This window comes from Natator depressus, chromosome 13, assembly GCF_965152275.1.
Source record: "Natator depressus isolate rNatDep1 chromosome 13, rNatDep2.hap1, whole genome shotgun sequence".
Lineage (NCBI taxonomy): Eukaryota > Metazoa > Chordata > Testudines > Cheloniidae > Natator > Natator depressus.
In genome coordinates, this window is record NC_134246.1 from 1,636,560 (window position 1) to 1,659,256 (window position 22,697).

At 41.1% G+C, this 22,697-nt stretch overlaps 1 protein-coding gene across 1 annotated transcript in view; it reads left to right on the forward strand.

Annotated features, from left to right (window-relative positions):
- The window catches only part of RPRD1B (regulation of nuclear pre-mRNA domain containing 1B), a 44,068-nt gene that overhangs the window by 11,897 nt on the left and 9,474 nt on the right, over window positions 1-22,697 (forward strand). Inside the window, exons 4-6 of the mRNA XM_074969637.1 lie at window positions 5,651-5,763; window positions 8,662-8,788; window positions 10,187-10,362. Coding sequence (XP_074825738.1) covers window positions 5,651-5,763; window positions 8,662-8,788; window positions 10,187-10,362 — 416 coding nt within the window. The remainder of the gene's footprint in view (window positions 1-5,650; window positions 5,764-8,661; window positions 8,789-10,186; window positions 10,363-22,697) is intronic.

The window sequence follows — 22,697 nt, forward strand, 5'->3', positions numbered from 1 at the left end:
TCCATGTCTGACTCTGCCAGGCAACTAATGATGGTATCTCTGTCCCTCTCCCCCAGCCAATAGGAGCTGCGGGGGAGGGAGGGGAGCGCCTGCAGGAGACATTGCCGGCCCCGTGGCTGCATGTCTCTCTCCTCCACGGGCTGCAGTGGAGAGGTTCTTGGACCACAGATGGCCCGCAGGCTGGGACTTTGGGATCCCTGGGCTAAGGAAAGAGTGAGTGATTCTACAGCCTGGTTGAGATTGAGAAAACCCCATTCCAGAATATCCCAGTATCTAGGCACTCTCCTTCCATGTGGGAAACAAATCCTTTCTGCATATCAGAGACAGAGGAATTGAACCTCGGTCTCCCACATCTCGGATGAGAACCATAACTCCACTGGGTTAGGGTTAAGGGAATCTTCTCCTCCTCTAGCCACTTTGTAAATCCTTCCCTTTCCATTTGTGAAGCACGATTTAAAAAAATGAATAGAATACCATTTATTGAAATATTTTTGGATGTTTACATTTTCAAATATATTGATTTTAATTACAACACAGAATACAAAGTGTACAGTGCTCACTTTATATTTTTGATTACAAGTATTTGCACTGTAAAAAAACAAATAGTATTTTACAATTCACCTAATACAAGTACTGTAGTGCAATCTCTTTCATGAAATTTGAACTTACAAATATAGAATTATGTACAAAAAACTGCACTCAAAAACAAAACAATGTAAAATTGTAGAACCTACAAGTCCACTCTGTCTGAGCGATTGGCTGAACAAGAAGTAGGACTAACAAGTTTGTTTACATTTACAGGTGATAATGCTGCCCTCTTCTTATTTTCAGTGTCACCAGAAAGTGAGAACAGGCATTTACATGGCACTGTTGTAACCGGTGTCGCAAGATATTTATGTGCCAGATAGGCTAAAGATTCATATGTCCCTTCATGCTTCAACTACCAGTCCAGGGGACATGCGTCCATGCTGATGGCGGGTTTTGTTCGTTAACAATCCAAAGCAGTGCAGACTGATGCATAATCATTTTAATTATCTGAGTCAGATGCCACCAGCAGAAGGTTGATTTTCTTTTAGCGTAGTTCGGGTTCTGTATTTTCCACATTGCAGTGTTGCTCTTTTAAGACTTGTGAAAGCATACTCTACACCTTGTCCCTCTGAGTTTGGAAGGCACTTCAGATTCTTAAACCTTGGGTCGAGTGCTGTAGTTATCTTTTTTAAAAAGGAGTACTTGTGGCACCTTAGAGACTAACAGATTTATTTGAGAACAAGCTTTCGTGAGTACAACTCACTTTAATTAATGCATTTTTTTAATGTGCGTCATGAGCATGGAAGCGTGTCCTCTGGAATGGTGGCTGAAGCATGAAGGGGCATATGAATGTTTAGCGTATCTGGCACATAAATACCTTGCAGTGCCAGCTACAAAAGTGCCATGCAAATGCCTGTTCTCACTTTCTGGTGACATTGTAAACAAGAAGAGGGCAGCATTATTGCCTGTAAATGTAAACAAACTTGTTTCTCTTAGCGATTGGCTGAACAAGAAGTAGGACTGAGTGGATTTGTAGTCTCTAAAATTTTACATTGTTTTGTTTTTGAGTGCAGTTATGTAACCACAACAAAATACATTTGTAAGTTGCACTTTCACGGCAAAGAGATTGCACTACAATACTTGAATGAGGTGAATTGAAAAATACTATTATTTTAGTGCAATATTTGTAATAATATGCATTTTGATTTCAATCACAACACACACAATATATATGAAAATGTATAAATATCCAAAATATTTCATTTCAATTGGTATTGTTGAACAGTGTGATTAATTTTTTTGAGTTAATTGCATGAGTTAACTGCGATTGACAGCCCTATTGAAGATGTAAGCAAAATCTTTCTGATCAAAATGTTCTGACTTGAAATTTATTCAACTTTTTGATTTTTTTTGTTGAAAAATGTCAAGAACCATTCTTTTTGGTTTGACCCCAAACAATTTATTTTAATTGCCAACAAACTGAAAAATCTGTTATGCCCCCATGCAGCTAGTGGGTTAATAACTTAACAAGGAACTGACCTGTTGAGCTCAGTAGCAGAGGATGGATCTAGTGTAGGATTGGAATGTGAGGGGCAAGACCAGTGCTGAAGCTGAGGGAGCAGAGAAGGAGAAGAGCACCAGCAAAGAGAGAAAAGCAGGGAGGGATGGCTCCAGCAGTGACTAATGAGGCAGCCAGGTGACAGTAGAGGAGAAGGAGGCAGTTTGGAGCAGAGCAGCATTGCTCATGTCCATCCTGGATAGGCTACCAGCTGATGTCCGTGTAAACGGAAATGGATGATCTTCCCCCATCCCAGAAACCAAAGAAAGGGTTAGGTATCGGAAGATGCACTGGAGCTTATGGCCATAATCTGTAATATTTTGGGAGGGCTCTCATATTTAGTCATGCCCCCAGCCTCTGATTTTTCTGATGTTCTCCTTCTGTCCAGTCCCAAAAGATGTCTTTTAGTTCAGATGTGTAATTTGATGGTAAAACAAACAGACCTCAGTCTTTTTCCGGAAATGAATTTCTCAAACTGAGTTTCCTTGGACATGGCCCAAGTTGCTAAATTGCTGTAATTAATAAGCTAAAGCCTACTTAATGTTCACTTGTCCTACACAGGTGGCAAGCTGTGTATTTAATATTTTTATTTTCTTGTTCTCGGGTTCTTTTATAAATAAGCAAAGTTTAAAACACCAGGTGGGTCTTTGAGCATTTGTCCACACAGATCCCATTGTAGGATGTGTGCTCCCATGCATGCAAGCCCAGAGTCTTTTAGCCAGCAGTGTCCGTTGGGGCTGTGCGTGTGCCCTGTACACCCTGGCACCCCAGAATAAGGGTATAAAGGGCGAAGCAGCCCCCACCATTTCCTGCCACCCATAGTAGCTAGTCAGAGTCTCTGTGTCCTCTTACTTTTGGATAGGATTAGGATTTTATAGTTGGTTAGTCTTGTTAAGTTTTTAATTAAAGTACATTGGATTTTTAAAAAATACTTTTTTCTTGTTTCTTCTGAGTCTCATCTTGGTATCGAGGAGTAGGTGTGGTGGCTGAGAATAGGTCTCCTGGCTTTTAAAATCTCCCTGCCTGTGAGACAGCTATGCCTATGAAATGCCTCTTGTTTTGGGGCGTTTCCTACCTTAAACAAGCGCTCTATTTGTAACTTTTTTTGAAGTGCATTCAGAAGGCTCATGATGTCTGCTTGAAGTTGTTTCTGATGGAAAAGAGAATGAGAAGTCTCTCTGACTCCGAGGATCCTCCTCAGAAGCAGTCTGCTCCTGCCTCGAAGCTGGGTTCAGCTAATGCTCTGGCTACAAGAGACGCTACTTGGGGTGCCAAGAGCTCTAAAAGGTGTCATTCTTCCTTGAAACACTCTCTGAGCCTTTTCATCAGTCCTCTTCAGCTCAGTCAGTGGCTGCTACTGCCCAAGGTAGAAGGGACAAAAAAATCTCTGGATGGGCCTTGGCACCGATGGCTGTCCCTAGTCCTGGCTCAGAGGGAGGCTCAATTTCATCATGTCTCCAACATACCCAAGCATGCTCCTTTGAAGTTGCAGCTGTACTTTGAGTTTTCAAAGACTGTGAGATCCCATTTTTCAGCTGCTATACCACGTCCTCTGTCTTCGGTGACTGACTGCTTTCTTGCTACTGTTGGCATTGATACTCTCCTTTAGCTGGGAGCTATAGAGAAGATGCCTCCAGAGTTCTGCAGCAGGGAGTTCTATTCCCACTACTTCCTCACCCCAAAGAAAAGAGAAGGATGGATGGTGTCCAGTTTTAGATCAGTTGTCTCAGCAAATTCATGTCAAGTTTCAGATCACCCTTTCTTATAACGTTCCCCACCCGCCCCGTGCCACCCCTCCCTCCCCCCTCCTTACAGCCCATGAATTGGTTTGCAACTCTACTGGCAGGACACCTACTTCTGTGCATGAATCTATCCTGCTCACCAAAAGTATGTGTTTCATGGTCAGTGGACTCCACTACCAGTTCAGAGTCCTACTGTTTAGCCCTTCAACAGCTCTGAGGGTGTTTACCAAATACTTGGCTCTGGGAGCAGCTCAGCCAGGCAGAGAAGTCCTCCATATATATTTCTATCTTGACGATTGGCTGATTTGAGGCCCCTCATTGCAGCAGATCAGCAAGGATGTTCTCACAGTTCTACAGCCATTTTCCACACTGGGCCTCAGGGTCAATTGAGAAAAGTCTCCTCTCCCCATTCATCCATAGAATTTATAGGGGCTGTTCTCCACTTCCACTTAGCAGGAGCATACCTTAAAAGATTTTTTTCCATAATGAATCGCATCAGTTTCCTCCCCCCCACATAATGGTATCTGGAGATTTTATTTTTTTTATTTTTATTTTAAAGGTCCTAATTCATACATTTCCATCAGTGAGGCATAGTTACCTGTCAGGAGCACCACATTCAAGCCCCAATCGTAGATGTACCCACCCTTTGAACCCAGGTTGTAATATTTACTATGTCCCTTTTCTGTTAAAATGGCATCAGCTTGGCTCAGAGGGTGAGTGAAATTTCAGACTATGATGTCAAGTCCTCCATTAGTTCATTTTCATAAAGACAGTTAGACTCAGGCCATATCCAACATTTTTATGGAAAGTGGTTTTGGATTTTCATATAAATCAATTTACACATTTTCCGTAAACCACATGATTCTTCTGCTGAGGCTAAACTCCACAAACTAGACCTTCTTAGGGCTATTCTCTTTCTTTCCAGTACAAAGCCATTTCACAAAGCATCCAGGCTCTTTGTGCTTTTGTGATAAGTCTCAAGGGCAGGCTGTTTCTCTTAAAGATCTCTAAATGGGTTACAGACTGCAGTAAGATTTTCCTACTCCATTAGATAAACTACTTCCTTCTTGAGTTAGGGCACACTCTGCTAGGCTCAGTCAACCTCCATAGTTGCTAAGGTGACCCCCCCCCCCCCCCATTTGAGACTTGTAAGGCAACTCTATGGAGTTCGGTACATATATTTATCTATTACTACTCACTGTGACAGCTTCCAGCTCAGATTCATGGTTTGGAAGGGCTCTCCTACTGCCCACCTTGAGGGGTATCTAAATAATGACAGTAGAAGTGCTAACTGCTAGTCACTCATCTACAATGGAATCTGCATAGACAAATGCGTGAAGAAAGAGGTTACTTAACTTTCAGTAACTGGAATTCTCTGAGATGGTTTTGTCCACACATCTTGTGACTTGCCTCTCTTGCCTGGATATTCTGTATTAGTGAAGAAATTAAGTGGTGGTTGGGGTGCTTTGTCCTTTATAGGGTGCATAAGAGCACACAGGTGAATGCACAGCCCCAAGGGACACTGCTGTCCAGAATATTCCAGGCTTGTGCGTACATCTGCTTTTGTTCATAGATCTCACTACAATCTCAAAGAACTTCAGTTACTGTAAGTGATCATTCTTTTGCCCTTATGCTGCTGATCATTCTGAAAGTGATACATAGATTAGCCCTCTGTAAAGAACATTAAATTGTAGATTGACCCTCTGTAGAGATCATGAAAGAATCTGGTATAACTTTTGAAAATGTAGATAGTTAAGATTCTGTGAATGCACAAATGACATCAGGCTTGAATGGCTTGTATTGAGACTGTGTGTGTCTACAGTTACAGAGGAGAAAAAGTCCTTGAAGCGGACGTTTCAGCAAATACAAGAGGAAGAAGATGAGGATTACCCTGGGAGCTACTCGCCCCAGGACCCCAGCACTGGGCCATTACTGGTATGTTTGGAGGGCTAAGGATCTGAGAAATTGTGAAAGGTGACCTCTTATAAAGACACAGCCACAAGGTGGAGCCATTAACAAGTAAAATGTAATTAATGGAGAAATACAATTTACGCTTGGGAAGCCAATGTGTAACAGAACAGTTTTTTATTAAACCACTGGGTTGTCTGTTTTGTAGTGGGCAAGAGGAAGGGATCATAGATGCATTCAGGTGTGAATGCCATTCCAAAAGTTATCCTTAACAATAAAAACCTGGGTAGGTGTGACTTAATCTAGACCGAGCCAAGGCCCTTGCACTACTGCCAGTGTGTCTTGTTTTTGTTTCCTTTTTTTTTTTTAAAGGAAAAAACAGAAGATATATAAAAAGCTTTTTATATATTGACTCATGAACTCTCAAATCCAGTGCACGAACATTGACTCAAGAAATTTCATTTGGGTTTCAGGTAGAGTACAGCTTGACAAAGAAACCAACAGCAAGTTTTATATACCCTGTAGCTGCAAAAGATCAGCATTAAATAGATTTATATGGAGTTGGAAACTAAAGTCAGTTGAAGATTTGAACCTTAGTTTGAGACTGGCTGGAGTGTAGCATTAATGACACGGAGATAACAGAAATGAAATAGACACTATAATCAAAACTCTTCTCTTTAAGGCTACAATTGGCCTTTTGTTAAATCTGTGGCTATTTGAAGGAAGGTGAAGAGTTAAACAGTCTGCCAGATGGGTGGCGTAAATACTACCAAATTACATGAGCCGAGGAAATGAGAGCTTTTACTGCAGATTGCTTACAGCTTTTGGCTTGTTTTAACACACGTTTAATTTGTCACTTATTGGAAATCATTATGTAGCTTACAAGGAAGTATGTATGTCAAGCAGACAGTGAACATCTTCTGGTTCTTCAAACCAGCATAAACACTGAAAGGGCGTGTATTAAGAAATTTGTGTATTTTTATAATGAAAGTTTTGAATGTGTGCCTAAAAAATTAATTACTGAAAGTGGAGGATAAAAATCAGCACTACAAAGTTAGCCTAGCTAATGCCAGCAAAATCATCAAATCCTTGAATGCTTTTTAAAACAAAATAAAACTGAATATTTGAGGTTTTCCTGCTTAACGTCTCGCTCCTATTAATGCTATCACTCAGATTCTCCTTTTGACTAGGTTAGTAAAAAGCAATGTGGGTATGGTCAGTTGCACTGGTGGGTCTTTCTCAGTGGCCATTCCACTTGCTGATTGTTAACATCAGAATGGCTATACTGGGTCAGACCAAAGGTCAGTCTAGCCCAGTATCCTGTCTGCTGACTGCGGCCAATGCCAGGTGCCCCAGAGGGAATGAACAGAACAGGGAATCATCAAGTGATCCATCCCCTGTTGCCCATTCCTAGCTTCTGGTAAACAGAGGCTAGGGACGTTATCCCTGTCATCCTGGCTAATAGCCATTGATGGACCTATCCTCCAGGAATTTATCTAATTCTCTTTTGGCCTTCACAATATCCTCTGGCAAGGAGTTCCACAGGTTGACTGTGTTGTGTGAAGAAATACTTCCTTGTTTTAAACCTGCTGCCTATTAATTTCATTTGGTGGCCCCTAGTTCTTGTGTATGAGAAGGAGTAAATAACTCTTCCTTATTTACTTTCTCCGCCCCAGTCATGATTTTATAGACCTCTATCATATCCTTCCTGGGTCATCTCTTTACCAAGCTGAAAAGTCCTAGGCTTATTCATCTCTCCTCACACAGAAGCTGTTCCATACTCCTAATAATTTTAGGATGATTTCTGAACCTTTTCCAAGTCCAATATATCTTTTGAGATGGGGCGACCACATCAGCACACAGTATTCAAGATGTGGGTGTACCATAGATTTATATAGAGGTAATATGATATTTTCTGTCTTACCTATCCCTTTCTTCATGATTCCCAACATTGTTAGCTATTTTGACTGCTGCTGCACATTGAGTGGATGTTTTCAGAGAACTGTCCACAGTGACTGTAAGATCTTTGAGTGGTAACAGCTAATTTAGACCCCATCATTTAATATGTATAGTTTGGATGATGTTTTCTAATGTGCATTACTTTGCATTTATCAACACTGAATTTCATCTGCCATTCTGTTGCCCAGTCACTCACTTTTATTGCAAAGAACTAAATAAAACTGGCAGAACAGGATTCATGGAGTACAATAGCAGTCAATTGTATTGCAATTATATTCCCAAAGAATCAGTTGAGCTAGTGAAGGAATGGCAATGGCTTTAAAGTCTGCTTTAAAAGGGATGCTCTTTAGCTGGGGCCAAGTGAGTATGTGGTGCTTAACTGGTGTTGTTAAATAAACTAGACTTTCTGAACCTTTTGGATTTATAAAATGTGCCCCCTCCACATTATCCCAAGGTGCATGTACGCTGTTGGATAAATTTGCATGTAAATTTGCCTCTTGGTCAAGGCAAAATAAAAACAATCCTCTAAGGCAAAATATTGAGAGGAAAAGAAATAGACGAAATGCGGAAGTGAAATGTAAAGAATATTTTTATTCCTCTAATCTGCATAGTGTTGTCCTCCATCTTTTCAGACTTGTTTTTAAATGTCCTCTTCTCTTAATTGGATGAATGTCCACTGCAATGTACCAGTTAAGATAATTGTATTGGACTTATGCAAAAGTCCATAGTTTTTTGGTTATTTTAGAGTTTTGTGGATACTGTGGACAGCTACTTGCTGCAGTACTGAGTGTAAGGAGAAAGTAGGACACTAAAGAGCACTTTAAAAGGTAAGTGATTCAGCCTGTGGTGCAATGACAATAGCGAGAGAAAATGGCTTAGCAGTAGTCCTGTTTAGAACTTGGCAGTGCTGCAGTTACCTGCGACTCCATTTGAAAACTGTCTGTTTTTTGTCTTTCCATCCTGCAGACTGAGGACTTGATCAAAGCCCTGCAGGACCTGGAAAATGCAGCATCAGGAGATGCCACAGTGCGGCAGAAAATTGCCTCGCTGCCACAAGAAGTTCAAGATGTGTCACTGCTGGAGAAAATTACAGGTAAGAAGATAGAAGATGAATGAAAATGAGCGTAGAGGGATTTACTTTCAAGACTATAATGAGCAGGATGGATGCACCTCATGCCCTTTATGCCTGCCAGCTTTATAGCTCCCTAACAGTTAGCAGGTAAAAATCTTCTGGCATGCGGTTGGAGGTAAGATTTACATCTCTCCTTCCATTCCTTGGGCCCAAACCAAAATGTGTTTACAAGGATTTTTATACTTGGAGAGCCTGTATTCACTGTCCTTTCCTCAACCAACTTCTGACGGCTTCATTTTGTAGTTCTGAAAAGAAACTAGAGCCAGAATATTCAAACTCGGGTGCTGAAAGTTAAGCATTAAATATATATTTATGTATTTTAAGTGGCCTGATTTCTCTCTCTCCTTCCTCCCCCCCCCCCCCCCCCCGAGCTGAGTACCTGCAACTCCCTTTGACTGCAATAGGAAGTGGGTGCTCAGATGTGCTGACCATGTATATGAGGGTGCATATAAATGTATGCACCCATGTTTGAACAATATTTGCTTAAGAACCTGGGAGCACATACAAACAGAATTGATTTTGACTCTTGTTTTTGAAAGTATTCCTAACTTTTAATTTTAGAATTCTATGAGGACTACCACTTATTCAGCTCTTTGTAGTGTGTGCTCATCATGGCCAGCTGTGAGAAGGACAAGTGTGTATTTATGTGTAAGCTTGTGTTCTGTGTGTTGATAAATATTCACAGGCATAAGGTCCATCATACAGTGCACATCTTGCATAAATGCTTGGGCCCCATGATGTGACAGAACACATTCTGTTAATGTAAGCTAATATTCTAGTATAATAGCTCATAAAAGATCCACAGAAACAACTTCTAAGGGAGTGTGAGCACAATTGCAACAGTGGCACAGTTGTGGCGCTGCAGCTGTACCAGCATGGCTCTGTAGTATAGATTCTTCCTTCAGCAACAGAAGGGGTTTTTCCCATCAGCGTAGTTAATCCTCCTCTCCAGGAGGCAGTAGTGTAGTTGACAGAAAAAAATCTTCTCTCAACCTGACTGCATCTACAGGGGGTTAGGTCAACCTAACTGTGGCACTCAGGGTATGAATTGTTTTGCATTCCTGAGTGACGTAGCTAGGTTGAGCTAGTTTAAGTGTAGCTCAGACCTCACTGTTGGATCTGCAAGACTAAAAATGTGACCATCTGGTTCTGTGTTTAAAATCTTCCGTTTTCAGGTTGTTAGTCTTAGCAGTTTTTGGGTGCCCCTTAAATCTCTTGATTACAACTATTTTCTTTTAACCCCTGGATAACTCTTGTGAATAAAATGTTGTGCATGTGGTTGTTGGATTAGAGCCTTTTTTCAAAGCATAAAAGGGTTTTAGCTGAGTCCATGTACATTTTTACCACCTTTGCATGTAGACAAAGAGGCAGCAGAACGTCTTTCGAAAACGGTGGATGAAGCATGTTTGTTACTAGCCGAGTATAATGGGCGGCTGGCAGCAGAGTTGGAAGACCGACGCCAGCTGGCACGCATGCTGATTGAGTACACCCAGAACCAGAAGGATGTATTGACAGAGAAAGAGAAAAAGTTAGAAGTGAGTACTGCTCAGAACAATGCTGAAATCTTATCCTCCTACCAAACACACATACTTGCCTTCAAAATTTAAACATTTTTTTTCTTTTTAAATGAGAATGATGTAAGGTAATGTAGCAATTTAGTTTTCCCTGGAGCACTCTGCTGTTGAAAGAAAACAGGACTGAGGAAAAAATATTTTCTGTGAATAAATAAATTAAAAACTGTGAACTGCTGAACTCAGATGTCCAGCACAAAAGTAGATGGAGAAGGAAGCACTAGAACTTAAATATATTTTTTGGAAGAGACTGTTTTATCATCAGACATTTTTGATGTTCAGTCCAGGTTCATGTCAGGGTTTGTTCTGGAATGAAATCCCTATCCCCCCCCAAAAATCAAGTGTCTATGTTACTCCTTCCTGCAAGTAACTGATGCTTTTTGTATATTTTGTGTGTAGTTGGTTGCTGCTTGTCTGGCTTGAAGGTCCTATTTGCTGAGCTGACTTGTCAAATGTGTGTTTTAGTACTGCCAACCCTGCTTAACCAAAAAATGGTGATGCTTTTAATTGGATTTACGTGCAGTGCTTACATGAAGGAACAGGTAGTGGTGATGTAGAAAGATGACAACTCAGGCTTCATGCCGTAGCCAGCTTGAACTTGGAGGGCAAGAAACTGCTGTAAAAATAATACTGTCTGACTGGAACTCAGTAGTGACCAGAAACCCTAGAGTGAGTACATGGGGAACAGCAGACGGTCGTTTATCTGAAATGTTCTTCTTTCACTGAGGAAGTGTTTTCAGCACCATGTCGTAGGACTAATATGGCAGTTTAATTAATGATTCTGGTTGTATGTCACTTTGCCATCTGTTGAACTGCCCCTTGGCGACACATTATGGGCTTCCTCTACACTGTCGGATGCTGATTATTATGAGCAGCTGCTGTTGGGTGGGACATGAGTTACAGAGGACGTAGTCTTCTAGAAGGAGACTGGATTGTAGAGCAGTTCAACCCTTTGTGTGCCCTCTTTCCATCACAACTTGTCTTCTGTCCTGGAATGTTAGGCAGTACTCTTTAACTTGTACTCTGTTTTGGCCATGGGTTTTCCTCCTATGTCTACACATAGTAACTTGAGTACATACTGTACATTATCCATCCAGAGTTTAAAAATCAACTAGAAGATTTAGGACTGTTGCATTCAAAAAATCTAAAGATTGTTAGGCTTTAACTATCTATCTAGCAAATTTATTTAATCTCCGGAAGCTGATTTGAGAGTTGAGTTTATGGTGGTTTTCCTATAGTTGGTTCATTTATAAAGCACTTTAGATATCATGAGTACAAAAGAAGCCATAAAAACGGCTTTCTGGCATCCGTTACTTTATTTTCGGAAAATAACAATAGAAACCTTGGGTCAGATTCATCTTTCAATGAAGTCAGTGATAAAACTCCAGTTCAGTTCTGCAGGAAGGGGATTGTGAGCCCCTCCCATCTCTTAACTGCTTTAATGGCACCTACAGTAAAAAGCAGAATGCCTCAGCGTGCATTTTAAAAATCCTAGATTTTGAATCAGCTTGAGTTGTCGTAAAACTAATTTGGAAACTTGTGCTATAGCAACTTTAGTCTAAAGTTTATAATAAACTAAATTATAAATGCTGTGGGTTTTGTTTGCTTTTGAAATGACACTTCTGATAAGGTCTCTTATGTGAAAGTTAGCAAACTGCTATAGGCCAAAATAATGAAAGTTCAAGCACTGAGCCTTCAAACAGGGAAGCCGGTATGTAATTTAATTCACATAAATAGTCCCATTGACTTCAGTGGGACTAGTCATATGCTTGACTTCAGCGTGTGCAAAAGTGCTTGACACATTATGGACTAAACCTGTATTTTATTAAAAATGTCTCTTAATGGCATGAAATCTTTGTCAGTTCAGAACAGTCACCTCATTAACAATGAAAAATTAGACTTCTAGCATACTCTCACAGTATACCACCAGGCCAAAACTTAAAAAACCCCAGGAGTCTTAAATTAAGCACCTAAGTGTGGAATTTTCAAAAGCAGTTAAGTGACATAGAAGTACAAGTCACGTTGACGTTGTACTGCAAACGCTTTGGGGTATAGTCAACAAGCATTTCAGCTTTCCTGACTTGTGGAAGTTTAACATATTGGAGGATTTTGTTGGTTGCAAATGCAGCCCAGGCTATATGCTTATCAGTTTTGTGTTTGAGTTTCTGGTGTTCTCAAGTAACAATGTTAATGAGACCCTGGGTTTATCTCATTCAGCATAGATGGGCGTTTTAAGTGTGTAATCCCTTAACAGAAAAAGTTGAAATTCTAATAGAATACTAAAGAAACAAGGACAAAACATCCACTCTAGAATTTAAGTCTATAAAATAAGAAGAAAGTAAAGAACTAGCAACATGTAAATACTCTGATTTAAATTTAAAAAAATCATGTTTTTTTAATCTATCCCGTTCTTAGTACTTCTCCATGACATGTTGTGCTCCATCATGATCTTTTTTCCAAATATTTCAATTGCTAGCTGTATGTGTTTACAAAAACAAACCTTGCTTTCAGCTGAGATGCATTTAGAAGCAAAGTTCTGTTTTGGACTGTTTACTTCATTCACTTTTCTGGTCAAAGTGACTAGAGGAGAGAAAGTAGGCTCTTTGTTGGTAATATGAATCAGGATTTCATTATGTTGAGTCATGAGAAGTGCCAGTGTCTGTCTGATCAAAAATTGTAAATCATTGTGGATCTTCAAGGTACTGGGGTTGCACACACAAGTAACTCTTTCTCTGAGATAGTAATAAAAATAGCTAAGCCCCGTGTCTGGGAAGGGAACTTTTCTGTCTAAACACTGGAGTTCTTATTTAATTTAAATAGTCCAATACTACTGCCTTTCATCAACCATGGCAAATTCTACAAACAAACATTTAGGCTGAGTGGGAGTATTTACTCATAGTAGGCTGTTACTCAAGAGATTTTGAAAAGTCCAGGGTGCCAAAAGCTCTTATTGTCCTCAGTCACACACAATCCTTTCATCAAGACAGGATATATTAGAAAAGATGAGGTTGGAGAAGTGAACTACAATTCATGAGTGAGCAGTGGCAAAGATTTGCATGGGTGAATTCAAAGGCTGCTATAGTACTAAGAAACCCACAAACTGATGGTTTGCGGGGAAAGGTGGTACTGGATATTGAGTCTGAGAGAAAAGACATCAGGGTCAGACATCTAGGGGAAGAGAATGTAGGCCCCACATGCTGTGGGACTCTCTCTTAAACAGTAACTGTGAAAAGGAGTTGGGGGTCATGGCTGGATAACCAGCTGAATAGTAGCTCTGAGTGCAGTGCTTCAGTGAAGAGAGTTAGTGAGGTTCTTGGAGGTGTAAACGCGAATATCAAATAGGAGTAGGGAGGTGGTATTACTTCTGTCTTCAGCATTGGTGAGACCATTAATAGAACACTGTGTCCAGTTCCATTGTCAATGCTTCCAAAAGAATGTTGGAAAAACTGGAAATGCTTCATGGAGCTACAAAAAAGATTCATGGTCTGAAAAACCTGCCAACAGAAATTGGTTCAATAAAAGCTATTACCTCACCCACTTCGCTTTACAGTGAGTGACTGTTTCTTAAATCTGTGTAGTTTACCAAAGAATAAGAGGTGACTTGATCACAGTCTGTATGTACATGGGGAGAAGATGTCTGATAGTAGAAGACTCTTTTTAATTTAAGAAAGGTTTAACAAGATCCATTGGCTAGAAGCTGAAGCTATACAAATGCGAACTGGAAATTATGCTCAAATATTTGAGGGTAGCATTGGAACAATTTACCAAGGGATGAGGTGGGTTTACCATTACCTGGAGTTGTGGATTCCTTTCTGAAAAGATATGCTCTAGCTCAACCAGAACTTATGGGCTTGATGCAGGAATTATGGAGTGAAATTCTATGGTCTGTTTTATGCAGGAGGTCAGGTTACAGTATTAAAATGGTCCCTTCAGGCAGTAAAATCTATTAAATTAAGTAATGGACGCAAGAATCAGTATTTCAATACCTTAGCATGTATAAACATTCTTCTCGGAGAAGGTGGCTTCCTACTGCTGATGAATAGGTGACTCAAATCTAAGTTCCTTATCTTTTGATACTGACATTTTTTTGACCACCTAAGATCCCACTGAAATGCTGATCAAATAAAAGCATATTGAGAATAAAAACTGTGCCAAAACCTGCAAAGTTAAATGTAACAGGCTAGCTACTGTGAAGCCAAGTGCACACTGTGCCTGTTGAAATAAATGACAATAGCTAGCTAAGAAAAAAAAAAAAAGCAAATCAGTTATACTGTATAAAACTGGACACTGAGGACTATAGGGAAGATATTCAATGGAGGAGACAGCCTCCATGTTCAAGTTGCCAAATGATTGTAAAATGAAGGTAGCTGAATAGATGGGGCAACATAAGTGAAAGTACTACCAGAATATCTCTGATCCTATGGAAGAATGGATACCTAAAGTATGTGATATCTGCAGTAGATCAGGACAAGGTGGAACAAAACGGCAGAATGACTCTTCTGCAAGAAGAGTCAGTCTAACCTGGAGGAGGGGCGAATTGTGTTCACGGCTGTAACTTTGGTTTATAAAGTCAATACTATGGACTGTTCTTTTCTCCCCAGTTGTCATCTCTGTATGCTTTTGTTTGGTTTTTTTTGTTTGTTTTTGGTATGCTCTTTGGGACAAGTTATGTTGCTGCTTATATCCAGGCCCCTATATATTCCATGATTCTGCAATCAAGAAATTTTTCTGCAGAATTCACCTGTTGCTGAACATTGAGATCCATTATCTCCACTTTTAATTAAAAGTTTTGTGACCTTACAGTTGTGAAGATAACTTTTGGCGATGTGACCTGAGTATAAACCAATAGCTGTCTGAGTCTGCCAAGAGCCTCAAAGAATAATTCAGAGGTGTGAACTGCCCCCGTCATCTCACTAAATGTTCAGTGGACTCTGATTGTGTGGCCATGGAATTTGCCATTTTCCCAAGCTACCCGTGCCCTGCACGAACTTGCCTGTAGCTGCCACTTTCGCCACAATGGGGAATTATTTGGGTTACGGTGCATGCTCTCTTCACCGTTCCATAGAGCAAGAGCTGGAGCCCTGTTCGGATCCAGGAAGCGTGTAGGCACAGATAGCTAGGCTGCCTAGTGACTAGAGCACTAGGTGAACCACTGAAGCAGACTGCAAGTTCTCTCCGTCTCCAGCACATGCTGAGTGGAGTAAGACGTCTCTGAGCTGGGCCACCGAGATAATGTAGTCATTGCTGCCATAGGACTGGGCTGTCTGGAGAATGCAGTGAAGAAATCAATCATTGACTGACTGTACGTCAGTGAGTGTTTCCAACTATGAGCTATTGGAGGTGGCGGGGAATAAAATGTTTGCAGCAGAGTTTGGTCCTGTTGTGCCATAGAGCACACGTGAGCCATGACTCTATGCCGCTTACACAGCGTTCAGCGCAATGGGACCCTGGCCTGATTGGCACTTCTAGGCGCTCCCGCAATATAAATGTTAAGTGAAATAGTAATAAAAAAAAATTATCTAGAGATCATGAAATTATTTTCATGTAATGTTGCTGTATTTTTCAGAGAGATGCATGCATTGCTACGCTTCCACCTGGCAATGAAAATCAATAAAATATTTGAACAAAAGTGAATGTATGACTGGAAGTGTGCTTGTGTTCTTCTTAACCTGGCATCGTAGTAAAAGGTGAGCAGGAGGAGTAGTTTGTGGAGCATGAAATGCTGCCAAAAGCGCAAACAACATGCTTAGTAAATTGAAGGTGAATGATGCTGTGAGGGAAAGAAGAAACTGTATCTCCTTATTTAAAGAGTGGGAGAGGAAAAAGCCAACCTGCCAGCAGACCTGATCTACCAAATATAAGCTTTAGCTCTGAAAGGAGCTATCGTTACCCTTCAGGTTCTGAGTAGTGCGTTGTTTCTTTGAGAGAAACTTGTCTGCAAAGTCAAGTTTGTTGCTCTCTTGCTGCTGTGAAATGAGAGAGGGGAAACTGGCTCCTTGGTTCTGTCTGCTCTTCCCAGATTAGACTGTAGAGAATATCTATTCAGAAATGCTTGTTCTGTTCAGAAACCTGTGGGACATGAGAACCCACTCGAGACACAGCTTTGCTGTGTGACTCTAGTATTTTTGGTGTGTGTATGTGTGTGGTGTTTTCGTTTTATTAAGATGAATTCTTCTGTTGCACAGAATCTGACAGATGGAGGCTGGTTCCCTCTCTGCTATATTATCTACCTTTCTGCATGGGGGAAATTGCATGGCCTTTTTAAAGAAATACTCAAAATAACGTATAATCTATTCAAATGTTAACTTGGTGTCAGACCTCACCCACAACTTATCTGAGAGTACTCTGTTCCTTCTTTACACTGAGTCTGCATGCCCCCTCTGCTCCATGTGATCTTTGGAGCCTTGAGATCAGAAGTAGGACCCCGAAGTGGGAAAGGTCACCTCTAAACTTTTTTTTTTTTTGTAGCAACTCCAGAGGAGCTTCTTTTCAAGGGAGAAAACTTTTAGGGCTTGATTCAAAGCCCCCTGAAGTTAATGGGTGTCTTTCAAGTTACTCTGGTCTCTGGATCAGGCCCTAAGTGTATCTAACTTTCTCACCTACTGTTCAGCTGAGTTTGGATGAAAATTAAATATAAATTATGCACACTAAATATTTAGTTTGTTCTTTTCCGGCTTGATTTGTACACATGCGTGGGGGCCTCCTTTATTGGGACCAAGTAACTTTTTCATTCCTGGGGTTGAGATGTTTCCTTATTAGGCTAAGTTGTCTCTTTTGCATGCAGCCGGGCTCTCTCGCAGTCATCTTTGTAGTAAGTCGGGTGTTACAGCTGATGTGGGGAACTCTTCCCCCAACCTTGTTTGACTGTTAGTAATTTTATTTGGCACTCTTGAACAATGACCGGCACAAAAGTGTGGGGGAAATGACTTGTTTATAAAACAATAGGGGTGCTATACAGAATGGGAATAAATACAATTTTTAAAAACTACAGACAGGACAACTGAGGATGTGGGGGTAGGTGGGATTGTGGGCAGAGGAAAGGGAAGACAGTGATAATACCAAACACCTCAAAATTGGAAAATCTTTAGCTGTGTTAAAAGCAGGGAACAGTTAAATGGCTGGATTTCAAAGGGGAATGAATGCTGTACCATAGAATCATAAAATATCAGGGTTGGAAGGGACCTCAGGAGGTCATCTAGTCCAACCCCCTGCTCAAAGCAGGACCGATCCCCGACTAAATCATCCCAGCCAGGGCTTTGTCAAGCCTGACCTTAAAAACTTCTAGGGAAGGAGATTCCACCACCTCCCTAGGTAACGCATTCCAGTGTTTCACCACCCTCCTCGTGAACAAGTTTTTCCTAATATCCAACCTAAATCTCCCCCACTGCAACTTGAGACCATTATTCCTTGTTCTGTCATCTGCTACCACTGAGAACAGTCTAGAGTATCCTCTTTGGAACCCCCTTTCAGGTAGTTGAAAGCAGCTACCAAATCCCCCCTCATTCTTCTCTTCCGAAGACTAAACATCCCCAGTTTCCTCAGCCTCTCCTCATAAGTCATGTGTTCCAGTCCCCTAATCATTTTTGTTGCCCTCCACTGGACATTTTCCAATTTTTCCACATCCTTGTAGTGTGGGGCCCAAAACTGGACACAGTACTCCAGATGAGGCCTCACCAATGTTGAATAGAGGGGAACAATCACGTCCCTCGATCTGCTGGCAATGCCCCTACTTATACATCCCAAAATGCCATTGGCCTTCTTGGCAACAAGGGCACACTGTTGACTCATATCCAACTTCTCATCCACTGTAACCCCTAGGTCCTTCTCTGCAAAACTGCTGCGAAACCATTCGGTCCCTAGTTTGTAGCGGTGCATTGGATTCTTCCGTCCTAAGTGCAGGACTCTGCACTTGTCCTTGTTGAACCTCATCAGATTTCTTTTGCTCCAATCCTCCAATTTGTATAGGTCCCTCTGTATCCTATCCCCACCCTCCAGCGTATCTACCACTCCTCCCAGTTTAGTGTCATCTGCAAACTTGCTGAGGGTGCAATCCACACCATCCTCCAGATCATTTATGAAGATATTGAACAAAACCGGCCCCAGGACTGACCCTTGGGGCACTCCACTTGATACCGGCTGCCAACTAGACATGGAGCCATTGATCACTACCCGTTGAGCCAGACAATCTAACCAACTTTCTCTCCACCTTATGGTCCATTCATCCAGCCCATACTTCTTTAACTTGCTGGCAAGAATACTGTGGGAGACCGTGTCAAAAGCTTTGGTACAGTCAAGGAACAACACGTCCACTGCTTTCCCTTCATCCGCAGAGCCACTTATCTCGTCACAGAAGGCAATTAGATTAGTTAGGTATGACTTGCCCTTGGTGAATCCATGCTGACTCTTCCTGATCACTTTCCTCTCCTCTAAGTGCTTCAGAATTGATTCCTTGAGGACCTGCTCCATCCTGTATCCAAAGGGATGATCCTCGGCTGGTTAAGTGGCAGTGAAGTTATCCTGAAAGAGGTTCATGTTGAGCACAGAATAGCCAGGATTAAGCTCTAGGAGGTGTTCTTTGTAATACAAATAATAATAAAAGGGTATATGCTAAAAATGTTGAGTCCAGTAGTTACCCATCTAGCAGCTGTACCTATTAATCCACACTAATGAATAATAACCGGCTGCTCATGGAAAATCTTATGGTCATATACTTCAATATGTTTTGACTTTTTGAAAAGCTGTAGAAACATTAAGGGGAGGGTTTAGCTAATAAATATATGCTGTTTAAATAGCTATTGATCAGTTGCAGTAACTGTTTTTCAACAAAACTTCATTGGCTTTTTTCTACAGGAACAATGTCTCCAACTGTCACATTGTGACTTACATTTTAATGAGTCCACTTTCTAAAAGCTTGTTTAAACACAAACTTGAGTGGCAAGCTAGAATAGCCAAGGAATGATTGACTGGATTGCTTTGTAAATACTGTACATTTTGAGTATCCCTGATGCATATTTACATGATTTTAATTAGCCTGTTAAAATGTAAACCTAACAAGCTTATGCCAAACTATTTAAACTCTAAATATTAAGCTATTTATACAAGTTCCATGGTTTTAAAATTACTCTTGAGCCAATGGTGCATGTTTTAGAAATTCTGAGTGAGCCCTTCTACTTCCCTTTATACAGTAATAAAAACGTAATTTTTAATGTAAATTTCCAAGGATCTGATTTGTTAACTAACAAAACAGACGATATTCACAGCTCAGACTGCAACTGTCCTCAGTTCATTCTTGCACTGTAGCACATATAATGTAGATAAAAATTACCCACTGTTCTGATTTCCTGAATATGAAAGCCTAGTTAAGTTACGCATAAGAGGGCAACCTAAAAAGGGTCTTTCAAAGGTTTATTTTAAAAGAGAGAATTAACCCTGGTGCGGGTTAGTGGGAGCTGTGATGATACAGAACGTTGAATTCTGGGCCATCTGGTGTGACTTCGGAGGAGCTAAACAAACTGGTGGTGGGAGGGGGGAATCTTAGAACTTTTTTCGTTTTTTTAATTATCCCTCTTATTTCAGGCATTCAACACAAACTGAAGGGTCAGTGCCATTTAAACGTGCAGATCCCTTTTTAATACTGAAACTTTCCACTTTATCTTCCATCACTGTGTGTAATATATGTCCTTTAATCAGCAGAGTCAAGCAGAGGGTGTTTGTACATATGACATGCTATAACAGAGGTGCTTGAAATGAGTATCTGAAGAGATTTAGCTCCTTCTCCAATTCACCTACTAAATTATGTTAAAGCTAAAATAAACACATGTTTTGTAGTGTAAGCATAAGAACAGCCATACTGGCTCAGACCGAAGGTCTATCTAGCCCAGTATCCTGTCTTCTGACAGTGGCCAATGCCAGGTGTCCCAGTGGGAATGAACAGAACAAGTGATCCATCCCCTGTCGCTCATTCCCAGCTTCTGGCAAACAGAGGCTAAGAACACCGTTCCTGCCCATCCTGGCTACTAGCCATTGACGGACCTATCCTCCCATGAATTTATCTAATTCTCTTTTGAACCCTGTTGTCATCTTGGCCTTCACAACATCCTCTGGCAAGGAGTTCCACAGGTTGACTGTGTGTTGTGTGAAGAAATACTTCCTTTGTTTGTTTTAAATCTGCTGCCTGTTAATTTCATTTGATAGCCCCTAGTTCTTGTGTTATGAGAAGGAGTAAATAACACTTCCTTATCTACTTTCTCCACACCAGTCATGATTTTATAGACCTCTATATCCCCCCCCTTTTCCAAGCTGAAAAGTCCAGTCTTATTGATCTCGCCTCATATGGCAGCTGTTCTATACCCCTAATCATTTTTGTTGCCCTTTTCTGAACCTTTTCCAATTCTAATATCTTTTTTTGAGATGGGGCGACCACGTCTGTGCGCAGTATTCAAGATCTGGGCGTATCATGTATATAGCGGCAATTTGATATTTTCTGTCTTATTATCTCTCCCTTTCTTAATGATTCCCAGCATCCTGTTTGGTTTTGTGACTGCCACTGCACATTGAGTGGATGTTTTCAGAGAACTCTCCACAATGGCTGCAATATCTTTCTTGAGTGGTAACAGCTAAGCAATTGTTGTAATTGCATACAGGGATCTTATATGACTATAAATTGGGTCAGAAGTTGCCAGTGTAATCTCTATACTAAAGTGAAGTTCAAACTATAAAAAAGTTTGCAATTCCCTGTGCTATAGCTCTGACTTTCCTGTCTTGTCAGTTTAATGGTCAAACGTTTTCTCTTAATTTTCCTGTCAGATCACACTGTTTAATGGTGTTAGTGTGATTCTGGACTTGCTTTGCCACTGAGTTAGAATTTTAACTTTTTTTATTCTGAAAGTGAACATTGATTAGGAAGGGCACTCGCGATGCACGCTGCCAGTTTTTTCCAGCATCATCCTCAAAGCCCAGCTACAGCAAATATTGAGTCAGTTCTCGTTACTTTGACCATAAAAGGCAAATAACATCCAAATGCTGTCAGTCTTAATGAACCCATCCTATGCAGCAGTGGCAGTCGGCTGTGTGCAAAGAGTGTAGATTGGGACCACAGAAAGTAGCAGCTTCTTTTAAGCACATTTCAAGAGTTGTGGGGTTTTTGGGATAGAAGGACTTTAGGCAGTAACCTTCAGGCTGTATTTTCAAACCATGCCTCAGCATGGGGGCTACTTTAAGACTATCATATTCTTCTTAAAAGCTTTTTCCAGAGTTCTCCACAGCAAGTTGCCTGTGCGGTTGCATTCAGAATAGCTAACACCACTATCCTTAGGAGGGTTTGTTGCCACTGCTTATGCTCATCTCTGCAGGGAGAAAACAGTCCCTTTTGGGCTCCTCTTTTTCTTCTGCATGCTGAGGTCTCTGAATCTCTGGTGTCTCTCCAAATGGAACATTCTCCTTTTTGTTTATCTAACTTTTTTCAAGCACAGTTTGGACATTTTATTTGAAGTTAGTCACTGTTTTTAATAGATTTTATTTTTAAGGCTTGTTAATGATCCAGTATTGCCAAGGACCGGGTTTGGAAGTCTGTCAATATACACAGTGTGCCCTGTAGTCCAGGCTAATGTGACTTGGGGTGACATTTTCCTGCGTGACATCCTGTTTGAAATAGGACTGAGCATTCCAGCCACTGACTGGAGCAGGGAGTGTAGGCTCCTGAAGCTGGCTACAGGAGCCTTAACTTTAATATTGCGCTTAGGGGTAGATATTGAGGGTATGTTTACACTGCAGCTGGGAGCATGCCTCCCATCCTGGGTAAACAGACTCATGCTAGCTCTTCTTAAGCCAGTGTGTTAAAAATAGCAGTGTGGGTGGTGCAGTGCAAGCCTGTGCGACTCCCTCTGTCTGAACTTGGGTGGCTGCCCTTGCTGCAATGTTCACACTGCTATTTGAGGTGTGCTAGCTCAAGCAGAACTAGCATCTCTGTCTGTGCTCAGGTGCATGTTCCCACCTGCAATGTAGACCTACACTAAGGGGTCTTTTAACTAGGGTTAAAGGGATCACCCTGCCCTGACTGAGCACCATCCTCGCCTTGAAGGATTAATCAGTGAAGTATTTACATACTCTCTTGAGACCCTAGCTTCAAGGCTGGTGTGGTCTGTTCTTCTGTTGTACCTGTCAGTTGCTTCAACCCTGCTAGCTGTTCCTGCTCCAGCAGTGGTTTCCAATCTTTCTTCTCCCTTGTTGCCATTTTCTGCATCCGCGCACTGTCTCCTTGGCACCAGAACAGAGCTTGGCTGTTCAGTAGAAAGTAGGTA